Source organism: Neovison vison, chromosome 6, assembly GCF_020171115.1.
Source record: "Neovison vison isolate M4711 chromosome 6, ASM_NN_V1, whole genome shotgun sequence".
Taxonomy (NCBI): domain Eukaryota; kingdom Metazoa; phylum Chordata; class Mammalia; order Carnivora; family Mustelidae; genus Neogale; species Neogale vison.
This window is the reverse complement of record NC_058096.1, coordinates 163,589,551-163,605,301: the sequence shown is the minus strand read 5'-3', so window position 1 is coordinate 163,605,301 and position 15,751 is coordinate 163,589,551. Positions and strand designations below refer to the sequence as shown.

Sequence of the window (15,751 nt, the reverse complement as noted above, 5' to 3'; positions counted from 1 at the left end):
AACTACTACAGAATGAATAAATCAATCCAGAAGTTAAAGGAGAATTTTTAAAATACATGGAAACTGTTTTTCCCCGTTGAGGATGATATTAGCCTCTTTCATATGTGGCCTTTATGATGTTGAGGCATATTCTAGCTATCTCTACTTTCTTGAGAGTTTCTATCAAGGACTCATACTGTATTTTGTCAGATGCTTTCTCTGCATCTATTGAGAGGATCATATGATTCTTATCTTCTCTTTTATTAACGTAGTGTATCACACTGATTACTTAGTGACTATGTGACCCACCCTTCTAGCCCAGGAATATATCCCACCAGGAATAAATCGTGGTATGGTTCATTTAAACTACTGTTGGATTCAGTTAGCTAGTATCTTCTTGAGAATTTTCATATCCATGTTCATAGGGGATATTGGGATATTGGACTGTAATTATTGTTTTTAGTGAAGTCTTTGTGTGATTTTGGAATCAAGGTAATGCTGGCCTTATAGAGTGAGTTTGGAAATTTTTCTCCCATTTCTATTTTTTTAGAACAGTTTGAGAAGAATAGGTATTAATTCTTCCTTAAATGTCTGGTATAGTTCTCCTGGTATATACAGGCTTTTTGGCCCTGTACTTTTGTTTGTTGGGATATTTTTGATTAATGATTCAATTTCTTTGCTGGTTATGGTCAGATTTTCTGTTTCTTCCTGTTTCAGTTTTGGTAGTTTGTATATGTCTAGGAATGCATCCATTTCTTCTATATTGCCCAGTTTGTTGGCATATAATTATTTTTATAATATTCTCTTATAATTGTTTGTATTTCTGTAGAGTCTTGATTGTGATCTCTCCTCTTTCTTTCATGATTTATCTATTTGGCTCCTTTCTCTCTCTTTTTTTTTAAGGTTTTATTTATTTATTTGACAAAGATCACAAGTAGGCAGAGAGGCAGGCAGAGAGAGAGGAAGGGAAGCAGGCTCCCCACTGAGCAGAGAACCTGATGTGGGGCTTGATCCCAGGACTTTGGGATCATGACCCGAGCTGAAGGCAGAAGCTTTAACCCACTGAGCCACCCAGGTGCCTCTCTCTTTTCTTTTTGGTAAGTCTGGTTAGGGTTGTTGTTGTTTTTTAATTTTATTAATTCTTTAAAATAACCAGCTCTTATTTTCATTTCTCTGTTCTACTGGGATTTTGTTTGTTTCTATATTCATTATTTCTTGCTTCCATCTATTTTTTTCTTTAATTTTTTTGTAATCCCATTCATTCTTTAGTAGAATGTTCTTTACTCTCCATTTATTTGTGGTCTTTTTAAATTTTTTCTTATGGCTGTCTTCTATTTCTTCTAGTTTACTCTTCATTCTATCTAGTAGATTTTTAATTTTTGTTACTGGATTCTTCATCTCTGATTGTTTCTCTTTAACGTCTTGTATCTCTTTGTTGAGGGTCTTACTGAGGTCCTCCACTCTTCTAAAGTTCGGTGAATATCTTTATGATTATTACTTGAGATTCTCTATTAGGCATATCACTTATCTCCAATTCACTGAGGTCTTTTGCTTGATATTTTGTCCTATACTTTCATTTTGGACATATTCCTGTTTTCTCATTTTGTCTAAGTCTCTGTGTCTGTTTCTATGCATTAGGAAAATCAGCTATATCTCCTCTGGAAAGTAGTGCCCTTTGAAGAAGAGGTCCTGTAGTGCCCTGCACTACAGTGTCCTCTGTTCACCAGAACCGGGAACTTCAGGGGTATTTCTTATGTGTGTTGCATGAACCATACTACTATGGCTGAGCCGTGTTTACATTCTGCCTATCTTCTGCAATGGCTCTCTTTGCCTGTTTTGGTTACAGTTTGGTTTCTGTATTGTTAGTGGGCCAGTCTGTGGCCACCTTGGGCTTGAACTGCATCAGACCAGGTGTTTTCCAGGGCTGCGGTAGCTCCAAACTACAGGGCACTCTCTGTATGTTGTTCCCTGAGAAGCTTTAATCAGTAAGTGAGGCCTGCTCTCAGACCAGATTTCTGCCCCCCAGCCCACTGTTTGGGCCCCAGTAGACTGATGTATGTGGTTTACTTCCTCTCTCTGCTGGGCAGGATTACTTTGGTTTAGTGCTCATCCCTGTTGGGGCCGCTTACACACAGCTTGTGGCACCACTTTGGATGTAATGCTGCCAAGGGCCTGTTAGAGGGGGCGGGTCACAGGAGATTGGTGTGTTGTTAACAAGCTACATGGACCACGTGGGGCTTGATCTCAAGACCCGAGATCATGACCTGAGCCAAAAATCAGGAATGGGTTGCTTAATGGACTGCACCACCCAGGCACCACTGACTGAATGCATTCTTTTACTAGCTTTAATACTTTGTTAGATGTCCTTGCATTTCTATGTAAACAGTTACATCGTTTGAGCTTTTTTATTTTTTTCCTACCCCTACCTTTCACTTGTTTGCTTATCTTCTCATTTTTTTAACACACGTACTTGAATTAATAGTTTGTACCTAATCACTCTCTCTTCACAAATAAATGGACTCTGCAGCCTAAAACTAACATATTATGTTAACTTATACCTCAATTAAGAAATAAAAGAACTCCGGAAAAAAAAAAATAGAAGCTACGTGGATAGTGTTCTCACTGTGCTGGTTCCAACAGTTGTTCCTGTATATAGGCTGCATGGATTGGGAGGGAAATTGTGCCCACCAGCTCTTTTGTTCTTGGAGAAGTCTCCCAAAGATACCTGCCCTTCCAGCACAAGCTCTTAAGATCAGTAAATAAATTTCTTTCTTGTATACCCCGGTGGTTTTCAAATTGCTGCTTCTCTGCTGTATCTCAGCGGAGCTATTCATTGCACTTTATGTGTGGGGACAGAGTTCTCATTGCCCTCCCCAGAGCTGATCCTGCTGATTTTTAAAGTTCTAGGTGTTAAGCTCCACTGGTTTTAAAAACTTGAAACATGAAGCCCTTCTGGTTGTCACAGCCAGATATTATTGAGATTCCTCTTCCCTGTGCAGGTTTCCGGTACCTGGGGTGCCTTGTGTAGGGTTTGCTCCTCTCTCTCCACCCGGATCATCCCTTCTGGCCACGTCTCCTCCACCCTTCCTGTCTCCTTCAGTGTGACCTCTTCTATACATTTAGCTGGTTAGACGAGTCTGTTCTGCTGGCCTTATGATTGCTTTTTGGGTTATTTATACTGATGTGGGTGTTATCAGGTATATCTGTTGCAACCATGAGTCTAGGATCCTCCTACTCTGCCATTTTCCCTGGAAGTACCCCCAGCTTTTATTTTTCCTTCCAGTTTTTTGCCTGCCATGGCTACAACCTCCTGTACAGTGTTAAAAAGAAGAGTTGAAAGTGGATATCCTTAATTTGTTCTCAATTTGGGGGAAAAGCATTTGGTCTTTATTAAACATGATGTTAGCTGTGAGTTTTTGTAGAGGCTTTTTAACACTATTAGAAGTTGCTTTCTATTCCTAGTGATTATTTCTGTCATGAAAAATTTGGGGGCATCTGGGTGGTTCATTTGGTTAAGCAGCTGCCTTCAGCTCAAGTCATGATCTCAGGGTCCTGGGATCCAGCCTGGCATCCAGCTCTCTGTTCAGTGGGGAGTCTGCTTCTCCCTCTACCTGTATGATCTCTCTCACTCTTGTTCTCTCAAATTAAATAAGTAAATAAATAAGTAATCTTTTAAAAGTATGGATTTGGTCAATTTTTTTCCTCCTATTGACATATTAATGTGATTTTTGGTTTTTATTGATATGTTAAAAAATAATCTTGCATTCCTAGGATAAATTCCATTTGGTCATGGGTTATAATTCTTTTATGTGTTATGGCATTTCAGTGTGCTAGTATATTGTTGAGAATTTTTGCATTTGTATACTTAAGAGAGAATGGTTTGTCCAATTTTGGTATTAAGGTAATACCAAACTCATAGAATAAAGTAGGAAGTTCTTCCTCTTCAGTTGTTTTGAAGAATTTATGAAGTATCAGTATGATTTTTCTTGTAGATTTTATTTATTTGTTGGAGATGGAGAGAGGGAGCACAAGCAGAGAGAGAAGCAGGCTCCCCGCTGAACAGGGAGCCCAGTGTGGGACTTGATCTCAGGATTGTGGGATCATGACCTGAGCCCAAGGCAGACACTTAACCGACTGAGCCACCCAGGCATCCTAAGTATTATTTTTTCCTTAAACATGTGGTACAACTTACCAAAAAGGCATCTGAGTCTTTGCTTTTCTTTATGGGTGGGTTTTGGGTTTTTTTAAGATTTTATGTATTTATTTATTTATTTGAGAGAGAACATGAGGGGGAAGAAAGGTCAGAGGGAGAAGCAGACTCCCTGTGGGACTGGGAGCCCAATGTGGGACTCCATCTTGGGACTCCAGGATCATGACCTGAGCCAAAGGCAATCTCTTAACCAACTGAGCCACCCAGGCGCCCTTTATGGGTGGTTTTGACTACTAATTTAATCTCTTTACTTGTTATATGTCTGTTCAGATTTTGTGTTTCTTCTTGAATTAATTTTAGTAGAGTTTGTGTTTTATAACTGCTACAACTTTTCATCATTTTCATCGAAAGTATTTATTGGCAAAAATTGTCTTATTTTTAATTAATATTTTAAAAGTTCCTGTAAAGTCAGTAGTATGTTTCTTCTTTTGTTTCTCATTTATGTAGTTTGAATCTTTTTTATTCATCACTTTAGAGGTTTATCAATCTTGTTGATCTTTTCATTGAACCAATTTGTTATTTCATTGATTTTCTCTTTTGTTTTTCTAATCTTTGTTTCATTAATTTCCACTATATTCTTTACTGTTTCTTTCCTTCTGCTTGCTTTAGGTTTGCTCTTCTTTTTCCAGTGTTTCAAGGTAAAAGGTTAGGTTGATGATTTGAGCTCCTAAGTTTTTTTAAAACAACATAAGCATTGCAGAATGAAATTCCCTCTAAGCATTCCCTGAATTATTTGGAGGGGTTCTTTGTCACAGGAACCACTGGTATTTTAGTTCTTGATTTTTTGATTCATAACTAATCAAAGGTCTTAACTATGCTTTTTTGATACCAAAAGTTATACTTTAGAGCACTGAAAAAATTCCTAACCTGATGCTGGCTAGTTAGTTCAGTACTTGAAACTGTTTTAAAGTGTTATTTGGAAGTGGAACTTATTATTTTATTATGTTCAGTTAGCCAGCATATATTGCATCATTAGTTTTTGATGTAGTGTTCAGCAATTCATTAGTTGTGTATAACACCCAGTGCTCATTACAACATGTGCCTTCCTTAATACCATTATTCACTTGGACTTAAAGCATAATAAAGCTAATAGCAGCCTCCTGGATCCCATTTAAATTAGCTCAGTAGAAATTTAACGGGATCCAGGAGGTTGTCATTAACTTCATCAAGCTTTAAGTCCAAGCTTTAATTACAATCATGATTCCAAAGACTCTAACATTGGTTATTATTATTATAATAGGCAGACTTGGTTATACTGCAACAAAATGATGAGAACTGAATGTTTACGTTATAAAAAACGTAGCTTACTTCTCCAATCAAGACATACAAATGGCTATCAGACACATGAAAAAATGCTCATCATCATTAGCCCTCAGGGAGATTCAAATTAAAACCACATTGAGATATCATCTTACACCAGTTAGAATGGCCAAAATTAACAAAACAGGAAACAACATGTGTTGGAGAGGATGTGGAGAAAGGGGAACCCTCTTACACTGTTGGTGGGAATGCAAGTTGGTGCAGCCTCTTTGGAGAACAGTGTGGAGATTCCTCAAGAAATTAAAAATAGAGCTTCCCTATGACCCTGCAATTGCACTCCTGGGTATTTACCCCAAAGACACAGATGTCGTGAAAAGAAGGGCCATCTGTACCCCAATGTTTATAGCAGCAATGGCCACAGTCGCCAAACTATGGAAAGAACCAAGATGCCCTTCAATGGATGAATGGATAAGGAAGATGTGGTCCGAATACACTATGGAGTATTATGCCTCCATCAGAAAGGATGAATACCCAACTTTTGTAGCAACATGGACGGGACTGGAAGAGATTATGCTGAGTGAAATAAGTTAAGCAGAGAGAGTCCATTATCATATGGTTTCACTTATTTGTGGAGCATAACAAATAGCATGGAGGACAAGGGGCGTTAGAGAGGAGAAGGGAATTTGGGTAAATTGGAAGGGAAGGTGAACCATGAGAGACTATGGACTCCGAAAAACAATCTGAGGGGTTTGAAGTGGCTGGCGGGTGGGAGGTTGGGGTACGAGGTGGTGGGTATTGTAGAGGGCATGGCTTGCATGGAGCACTGGGTGTGGTGAAAAAATAATGAATACTGTTTTTCTGAAAATAAATAAATTGAAAAAAAAATGTAGCTTAGAAGCTAGCATTGAAAATCATTCTTCTTATCTCTCTTCTCATACTTCTGTTCCACTGGCTAAAAGGACTAATAACACGTTTTTGTCTTCATTTTTAAATGAAGTAAATGTTAAATTTAAAAATTCATCTTGTGGAGACTCAACAGTAAATGAAGAATTTTCAGGTATGGCTCAAATGTTATTACTAGATACCAAGACTGATTTAAGTGTGTTTTAAAAATCAGTGTATTTTCAAGGGGAGTAATAATAGATACTGAATATCTGCTCTCAATATGTCAAAGCAGATATTCAGTATATCTCAGTATCAATGTATATTAGTATTATATATTTTTGTTAGGTGATTTGGTATATAATAGAAAATTTGGTATATAATAGAAAATTTATTCAAGTGGACTTTGAAATATCCATTAATGTAAATGTAACTATCAGGCTGCCTAGGTGGCTCAGCCATTAAGTGTCTGCCTTCAGCTCAGGTCATGATGTCAGGGTCCTGGGATAGAGCCCCTCATCAGGCTCCGTGCTCCGTGGAGAGCCTGCTCCTCCCTCTCTCTCTGCCTGCTGCTCTGCCCACTTGTGCGCACGCTCTCTCTCTCTCTCTCTGTCAAATAAATAAATAAAATCTTAAAAATAAATGTGAATATCAAAGAATGTTTCTAAGACATTATGTCATGATACTAAAGCTTGTTTTTCCATGTAAAATAATTTTAGTGCAATATGAACTTAAGTAGAAATGTAAAGCATTCGAATTGCTATCCTTTATAACTATTTAAAATGTAAAAAAAAAAAAAATGGCTTGAGAGAGTAAGGAGAGGTGACTAGCTTTGGCTTTTATTATGGTTGGAGTGGGGGTGGTGTGCGGATTTTTGTACACAACCCAGCCAGGGCTTATGTACTTTGAACTTACTGCCATTGCTAAGGGAACACTTGGGCTTTCTTATTTCTTTGTCCAGATGTTGGCAAGAAGAAGTACGAGTGGTGGACATTGAAAACTGTCAGCAGTCAAACATCAAAAATGAAGTCCTACTTTAATTATGTAAAACCGTAATACCTCTTGCTCTGCCCTCCAGTCCTTAATACTCTGGCAACCACTAATCTGTTGTCCATTTCTATACTTTTGCTATTTCAAGAATGTTGTATAAATAGAGTCATAGGCTATGAAACCTTTTCAGGTTGGCCCTTTTCATTCATCGCCATTCTCTGGAGATGTATCCAAGTTGTTGCATATACTCATTCTTTATATTGCAAATAGTGTTCCATAGTATAGTAGTACCTCAGTTTGTTTTTTCATCCATTGAAGGACATCTGGGTGGTTTCCACTTAGGGGAATAAGCTGCAGTGAACAATCGTGTACAAATTTTTCTGTGGACACAAATTTTAATTTTTCTGGGATATATATCTAGGTACATATGGGATATATGTCTAGGTGCTAGGTTGTATGGTAAGTTTTTAAGAAACTTCCAGACTGTTTCCCAGACTGTGGCTATACAATTTACATTCTTACTATTAATGAATGAGTGATCTGGTTTCTTTGTATCCTCAACAGCATTTGGTGTTATCACTGTTTTTTATTTTAGCCATTCTGATAGATACATAATGATTATTTTACTGTAGTTTTAAGATGATGTGAATTTTCTTGATGGCTGGTTATGTTAAACATTTTTTCATGTCCTTATTTGTATTTATTTTCATGTCTTTTGCCTATTTTCTTATGGGATTATTTGTCCTTTTAACTGTTGAGTTTTGAGAATTCTTTATATAGTCAGATACTAGTCCTTTGTCAGGTATGTGCCTTATAAATATTATCTTCCAGTCTGTAGCTTATCTCTCATGCTCTCAACAAGGGCCTTCCTAGAGCAGAGTTTTACATTTTGATGAGGTCTAGTTTATCAGTTTTCCCTTTTGTGAGTCATGCTTTTGATGTCAATTCTAATGACTTCGCCTAGGCTTAGATCATAAAGATTTTCTCCTATGCTTTTTTTCTAAAAGTTGTATAGCTTTATGTTTTATAGTTAAGTCTGGGATTCATTTAGAATTGATTGTTGTATAAGATGTAAGGTTTAACTTGACTTTCATTACTTTGCCAATGAATGTCCAATTCCCCCATCAGTATTTGTTGCGAAGACTATCCTTCCTCCTTTGAATTGCTTTTTGCACCTTCATGAAAAATCAGTTGGGCACATCTGCAGGGTAGAATGGTGTGGCCTACAGCATAAACTTTTACTGTAGATGTGGAAAAACATTCACTGAGAGCCCAAGATGTGCCCAGGTAGTTTTTTACTTAAACCCCACAACCACCCCCATTTTATACAGTGAGGACACAGAGATTTTAAGAGGTAAAGTGATGCCTCCATAGTCAGTACAGTTAATAAGTGGAGAGGTGGATTTGAACCCAGGTCAGTATTAGTTGTTCGCCTCTCTGTACACTAAACTCTGATGTCTCCTGAAAGTGGCTTAAACCTCTGGAGAGCCTCCATTATGATGAGTTACAGAGGAAACTCAGTGAGAAGATAGCTGGATGAGTAGTGTCCAGATTATAGTTCTTAACATGTTGGTGGGGTCACAATCACTTAAGGAATTCCTAATCAGCATTTGTTTTGTTTTTGAATTGCTTATTTGAGATATTTTTAAATATAATACTACAATATTAGTAAAGTCACATTTAATATTACAAATTAGTTGGCCATATTTGTGTTGGTCTATCCCAGGTTTTTCTTTTCCACTGGTTTATGTGTCTCTTCCTCCACCAGTACCACAGTCTCTCTCTTTTTTTTTCTTTTTTTTAAAGTTTTTAGTTAAATTCCAGTTTGTTAACATACAGTGTTTCGGTGTCCAGTATAGTGATTCAACACTTCCATCCATCACCTTGTGCTCATCACAAATGCACTCCTTAATCCCCATCACCTATCTCACCCATCCCCCCACTCACCTCCCCTCTGGTTTAACCATCAGTTCATTCTCTATAGTTAAAAGTCTGTTTCTTGGTTTGCCTCTCTCTCTTTCTCCTCCGTTCACCCCTTTTTGCTCATTTGTTTTGTGTCTTAAATTTCATGTATGAGTGAAGTCATATGGCATTTGTCTTTCTCTGGCTAACTTATTTCACTTAATATTCTCTAGCTCCATGTACGTTGTTGCAAATGGCGAGATTTTATTCTTTTTGATGGCTGGGTAGTATTTGATTTATATGTATTCCATATATTCCTTATCTGTTCATCAGTCAATGGACACTCAAGCTGTTTCCATAATTTGGATATTGTGGACAGTGCTGCTGTAAACATTAAAACACATCTTTGAATTAGTATTCTTGTATTCTTTGGGTAAGTATTTAGTAGTTCAGTTGCTGGATCCACAGTCTTGATTTGTCTTGAAATTAAGTAGACGATGTCCTCATACTCTATTTTTTAAAAATTGTTTTAGTTATTGTAATTCCTTTATTTTCCACATAAATTTTAGAATAATCTTGTCTATAAATATGAAAAACTTTCCTGAGATATTGATAGGAATAGCATTAAACCTGTAGATTTTTTGGTGAAGAATTGACATCTTTATTATGTCAAGTCTTCCAGTATATGATACAGTAGGTCTGTCCGTTTATTTAGACCTTTGGTTTCTTTCATCAGCCATTTGCAGTTGTTAGCATACAAGCCTTGTACATGTTTTCCTGCATTCTGGGTTATTTTCTTAGTTTACCACAGTATGTGAAAATGTAGCACTGGTCTGCTTAATATTGGCAGGCATGATTGTGCAAATCTTCATGTGCCCTCTTTTCATACATCCAGTGAGATCCTGGCTACCAGGATCTAACTGCACCATCATTCTGCATCCCTCCTGAACAATAATGTTGATTATTTTAGTCTTTTGACAGTGACATCTGATATCCCAGCAAATGGCATTGCCCACTACCGTGCTGAAAAACTACTCCTGATGTGCCAACAGCGACACAGCTAACATAGACCTGGTTCACATTCTGCTGGGTAGAGCCTGAGAAGGAGTGATGCCCCCAGGCAGGTGGTATGCTGTCCATCCAGCTCAGGCACAGGCTTCACGGGAACGAGGGCGTCTTCAGATGATCAAGAAGGAAGAAGAGGATGAGGGATACACTTCAGTGCAGGCTGCCAGGCCACAAACACTCAACCGTTCTGGCCAGGAACTATTTCGCCAGCTCTTCAGGCAGCTTCGCTACCATGAATCTTCTGGGCCCCTAGAGACTTTCAGCCGGCTCCGTGAGCTCTGTCGCTGGTGGCTGAGGCCTGACATTCTCTCCAAGGCCCAGATCCTGGAGCTGCTGGTGCTGGAGCAATTCCTGAGCATCCTGCCTGGGGAGCTCCGGACCTGGGTGCAGCTCCATCACCCTGAGAGTGGTGGGGAAGCTGTGGCCCTGCTTGAAGAGCTGCAGAGGGACATCAATGGGACACCATGGAGGGTGAGTGTACACAAGTGTGCAGTGCCCAGTGAACTCTGCCTCTCAGCTAGCCAGCTCATTTAGAGTGGGTGGGTTGGGTCTCTAACCCTCAACATTGAGGAAGGCAGGGAATGTCATCCCTTCTCATTCCCACAGCACCTGAGCAGCTGAGAACTAGACCTTGAGCGGAGGACCTTTGAGCTGGCAGCCCTTCCCACCTTCCCAGAGGACAGTTGGCTCCAGTAAGAGGGTCAGCAAAAAAATAGATATCAGTAATGAGCTTTTGGACACAGTGACCTACGTTATGCCAGTCCATCTCCACATATCTAATTTGACTTGATATTGACCTGTTTGTTAAGTGGGAGTAATGTCTCTCTTGCTGTTAGTCAGGACTCCTGGCTTCTGAGTACATGGTAAGACCTATAAATGCAGTGCACTCACAACATCTTCCTTCTTTCTTTTGACGATTTGTTCTGTGCAGGGGTCAGGGGTAAGAAGAGTATTGAGGGACAGCCCAGGGCCAAGATATTGGAAGACTTTATTTCACAGCCTCGTTGTTCAAGCGTTGCTCACATTCTCCCAGATTCTCAGATTATTGAAAAGAATATGCAAAACTGATCTAACAATGAGAATTTATTCAGTGTATATTTGAATTCCCACCATGTGCCCAGCCCCACCCTTAGCACTGGGAAACAGCTGACTCCCCCAGAGCTGGTGTTTAGTAAAGCAGCCAGGCACTTAAAGTGAGCTCTGTCTGCTCCTTCTGCCCAACACAAGTGAGTTTCTCAGTGCTTCTTTTAGCTTTGGAGATTTGGTTTTTGTTTTTTCTTAAGAGCGTCTATCATTTTTATAGGCTTCTTTAAAATTTTTTTTCAATAAAAATATGAAAAACATATTCGACATACTTTTCTCCCAAATATAATATCAAATTAAGTAACACATTTGACTGAACATCTACCAGCAGTAAATGATAATATATCAATGCAGGTTATGACTATTAAAAAAGAAAACCTTTTTGCTTAACACTGGTTACTATTTTAAAAAATCTAAAAGAGTATTTTATCATTTTTACCAAAACACCAAGATGTTCAAAAAAATTGAAAAATCACTGATTAAAGCAAATAAGGTACATAGTAGGTACAGAATTGTGGCTTAATTACATTTGACTCATTTTGAGCTAGATGTAAGGTTTGAAAATACCTGATAGGGATACAGGACCTGGTTGAAAGCTGGTTAGAAATTAGAAAACAGGGACACCTAGGTGGCTCAGTCAGTTAAGCATCTGCCTTTGGCTCAGGCCACGATCCCAAAGCTGTGGGATCGAGTTCCACATCGGGCTCCTTGCTCAATGGGGAGCCTGCTTTTCCCCTTTCCCTCTGCCTGCCATTCCCCCTGCTTGTGCTCTTGCTCTCTCTGACAAATAAATAAATAAAAGCTTAAAAAAAAATTAGAAAACAAAAAGGGCTGGATGAACACCTCCCAAATTCTGAAAAATGAACAGAATGGCTCAAGATGCACATAAAATTGCATAAACACCCTGTGGTTTATCAGCATTGAGCAAGAAGTTTCTGAGAAATTTTCCGAAACTCATTGGGCTGTCTGCTTCCATCTTTGTATGTTTCTTTATTCTCTTTTTGGTAGGGTTTGGGAGGAACAGGTTCATCATCTTTAGTCTGTAGCTTGGTGTCACATGTTTCATGGCCCCCGCTAATCATCCAAATCAGTGTTAAGAAAGTTAAGAAAGAAGAGACCAGTTTCAGTCACGGGACCAGAAAAAACTTAAAAGTTCATTCGCTGTAAGCTTTCAATACTCATTTCTACATCAGGGATAGCCTTGCCTCAGAGACTGGAACCATTTGAAGTCCCAGGGCAAAGACTGCCTCTTTTTAGGTCTCTGCCTAGAAAGGCACTGGTCACTGCCATTTGTTGTACCTGAGACTTTCTCTTCTGTGATTCCATGGCTGACTCTCACAAGTAGCATTGCCTCTCTGGCAGTGTTAATCTCAGTCAGATTTACGCTGGGAGCTGTCCTGCTTCTTGGGGGTCACTGGTTAGTAGTGCCTAGAGCATTGCCTAATACTTGGTAGATGTTATCTGTCTGCATCTCTGTGGGGAACCATTATCATTTTAACTCAGGGATAAATTTCTTCTCTCTGATTTCTAAGTTCTAGACCGGGGTGGGGCCTGAGGGGCTAGTGGGGATGTGTCACTGTAGCACCTGAAGCCTAACAGCAGTGCCTTGCTGGATGCTTTCCTATGTTGTAGCTGGAATCTGGCTCCACCTGTCTCCCTCATGGCCCACACTAGAGCCCAGGGAGGCTAAGGGGTGAGGGGGTCCTCCCTGGATTTTCTCCTCTGCTGTAGGTAATGAAGGGCCTGTCTTCCCCTTTCCTGGATCCCTGCCCTTAATGATTGGCCATGTGGCCTCCTCTGAGTTTGCTTTATGATTCCCATGGGGATCCTCTCACAACATTTTCTTCCCTCCAGGATCCAGCCCTTGCCCAGAGCCCAGATGTACGTTGGATGGGTACAGGAGCCCTGCGAGCCTCACAGATATGGCCCTCTGCTTCTCCTCTCAGGAGCGGCTCTACTCTTGGGGACCACCTGGAGCCTCCCTATGAAATAGGAGTGTGTGACTTCCTGGCTGGCCAATCCGGTACTTGCCATCAAGCTCAAGCTGTATGCCACAAATCCCAAAATAGTGTTGTCATTTCACCATCTGTCCTCTCATGAGAATCCCTTTCAGTTGGTGCTTAGCTCTGTGTCCTTTTTACCCTACTGTAACCCATGTCTAACTAGCTCCTCCTCCCATTGCACCCCCTACTCCTCATTCCCTAACCCTCAGTGGACTCTGGGGAAATGTGAAATGGGTATTTAACAATAGTCCATACCCGCTCCTAGGCCTAGGACTCCTCTATGTGGGGGAGGAATGGACCTCCTCAGTGGGGTGCCAAGAACTGGGCTACCTTCTCTCATGGTTCTTTCTTCTCCTTCAGAGCCTCCTCTTCCCCAGGTGCCTGCCCTTTCCCAGAGAGAGGTGTGCCCAGGAGACCCATTGACATCTCAGGCTCAGGTGAGTCATAAGAACTTTGGTCCTTCATGATATCCCAGCATTGCTACCTAATGGAGTCAGTGAGGCTCCCCCTATCTTGAATCTCTGTGTCTCTGGATGTGACCAGGTCCTGGAGACCAGATTATCCCCCTTGAACTCAGAGCTCTTCTGCTGGGTGATGCTCTCACTTTCACCCTTACCACATCAATCCTCTGCTCACTCAGAGCCTGCTCCCTTCCACTGCCCTCTCCTAAAAGCCAGGATCTGTAGACTGACTCTCAGTCATAGGACTGTGTTTTTCAGGAAGCTGTGACTTTTAAGGACGTGGAGGTGACCTTCTCCCAGGATGAGTGGGGATGGCTGGACCCTGCTCAGAGGAATTTGTACAGAGATGTGATGCTGGAGAATTACAGGAATGTGGTTTCTCTGGGTAAGGCATAATACCCCCATGCTTCTATCCATTTTTACTTCTACATTCTCACTTTTTATTACACTGTCGAGACAGGGACCTGACTTGAGGTTTCACCCTGGCTTTATCACCTAGTCTTTCTTAAAACATGGTGATAATGATGCCTGTTTGCTGAATTATTACAATGATTAAAAATCATTCCAGACTTCAAGCTCTATTACAAAGCTGTCATCATCAAGACAGCATGGTACTGGCACAAAACAGACACATAGACCAATGGAACAGAATAGAGAGCCCAGAAATAGACCCTCAACTCTATGGTCAACTAATCTTCGACAAAGCAGGAAAGAATGTCCAATGGAAAAAAGACAGCCTCTTCAATAAATGGTGTTGGGAAAATTGGACAGCCACATGCAGAAAAATGAAATTGGACCATTTCCTTACACCACACACAAAAATAGATTCAAAATGGATTAAGGACCTCAGTGTGAGAAAGGAATCCATCAAAATCCTTGAGGAGAACACAGGCAGCAACCTCTTCGACCTCAGCCACAGCAACATCTTCCTAGGAACATCGCCAAAGGCAAGGGAAGCAAGGGCAAAAATGAACTATTGGGATTTCATCAAGATCAAAAGCTTTTGCACAGCAAAGGAAACAGTTAACAAAACCAAAAGACGACTGACAGAATGGGAGAAGATATTTGCAAACGACATATCAGATAAAGGACTAGTGTCCAAAATCTATAAAGAACTTAACAAACTCAACACCCAAAGAACAAATAATCCAATCAAAAAATGGGCAGAGGACATGAACAGACATTTCTGCAAAGAAGACATCCAGGTGGCCAACAGACACATGAAAAAGTGCTCCATATCACTCGGCATCAGGGAAATACAAATCAAAACCACAATGAGATATCACCTCACACCAGTCAGAATGGCTAAAATCAACAAGTCAGGAAATGACAGATGCTGGCGAGGATGCGGAGAAAGGGGAACCCTCCTACACTGTTGGTGGGAATGCAAGCTGGTGCAACCACTCTGGAAAACAGCATGGAGGTTCCTCAAAATGTTGAAAATAGAACTGCCCTATGACCCAGCAATTGCACTACTGGGAATTTACCCTAAAGATACAAACGTAGTGATCCAAAGGGGCACGTGCACCCGAATGTTTATAGCAGCAATGTCCACAATAGCCAAACTATGGAAAGAACCTAGATGTCCATCAACAGATGAATGGATCAAGAAGATGTGGTATATATACACAATGGAATACTATGCAGCCATCAAAAGAAACGAAATCTTGCCATTTGCGACAACATGGATGGAACTAGAGCGTATCATGCTTAGCGAAATAAGTCAAGCAGAGAAAGACAACTATCATATGATCTCCCTGATATGAGGAAGTGGTGATGCAACATGGGGGCTTAAGTGGGTAGGAGAAGAATCCATGAAACAAGATGGGATAGGGAGGGAGACAAACCATAAGTGACTCTTAATCTCACGAAACAAACTGTGGGTTGCTGGGGGGAGGGGGGTTGGGAGAAGG

The 15,751-nt window shown here is 40.3% G+C and overlaps 1 protein-coding gene across 5 annotated transcripts in view; it reads left to right on the top strand.

The window, feature by feature from the left end:
* ZNF445 (zinc finger protein 445) overlaps positions 1-15,751 on the top strand; it is a 48,631-nt gene that overhangs the window by 24,887 nt on the left and 7,993 nt on the right. For 2 of the 5 annotated variants that reach the window (XM_044252840.1, XM_044252834.1), the window contains exons 2-5: positions 10,194-10,762; positions 13,229-13,397; positions 13,738-13,814; positions 14,097-14,223. In XM_044252840.1, coding sequence (XP_044108775.1) covers positions 10,334-10,762; positions 13,229-13,397; positions 13,738-13,814; positions 14,097-14,223 — 802 coding nt within the window. In that variant the 5' untranslated portion in view covers positions 10,194-10,333. Of the gene's footprint in view, positions 1-7,292; positions 7,376-9,501; positions 9,657-10,193; positions 10,763-13,228; positions 13,398-13,737; positions 13,815-14,096; positions 14,224-15,751 lie in introns of those variants that run through there. The other 3 variants (XM_044252838.1, XM_044252837.1, XM_044252839.1) reach the window with 3 other exon arrangements.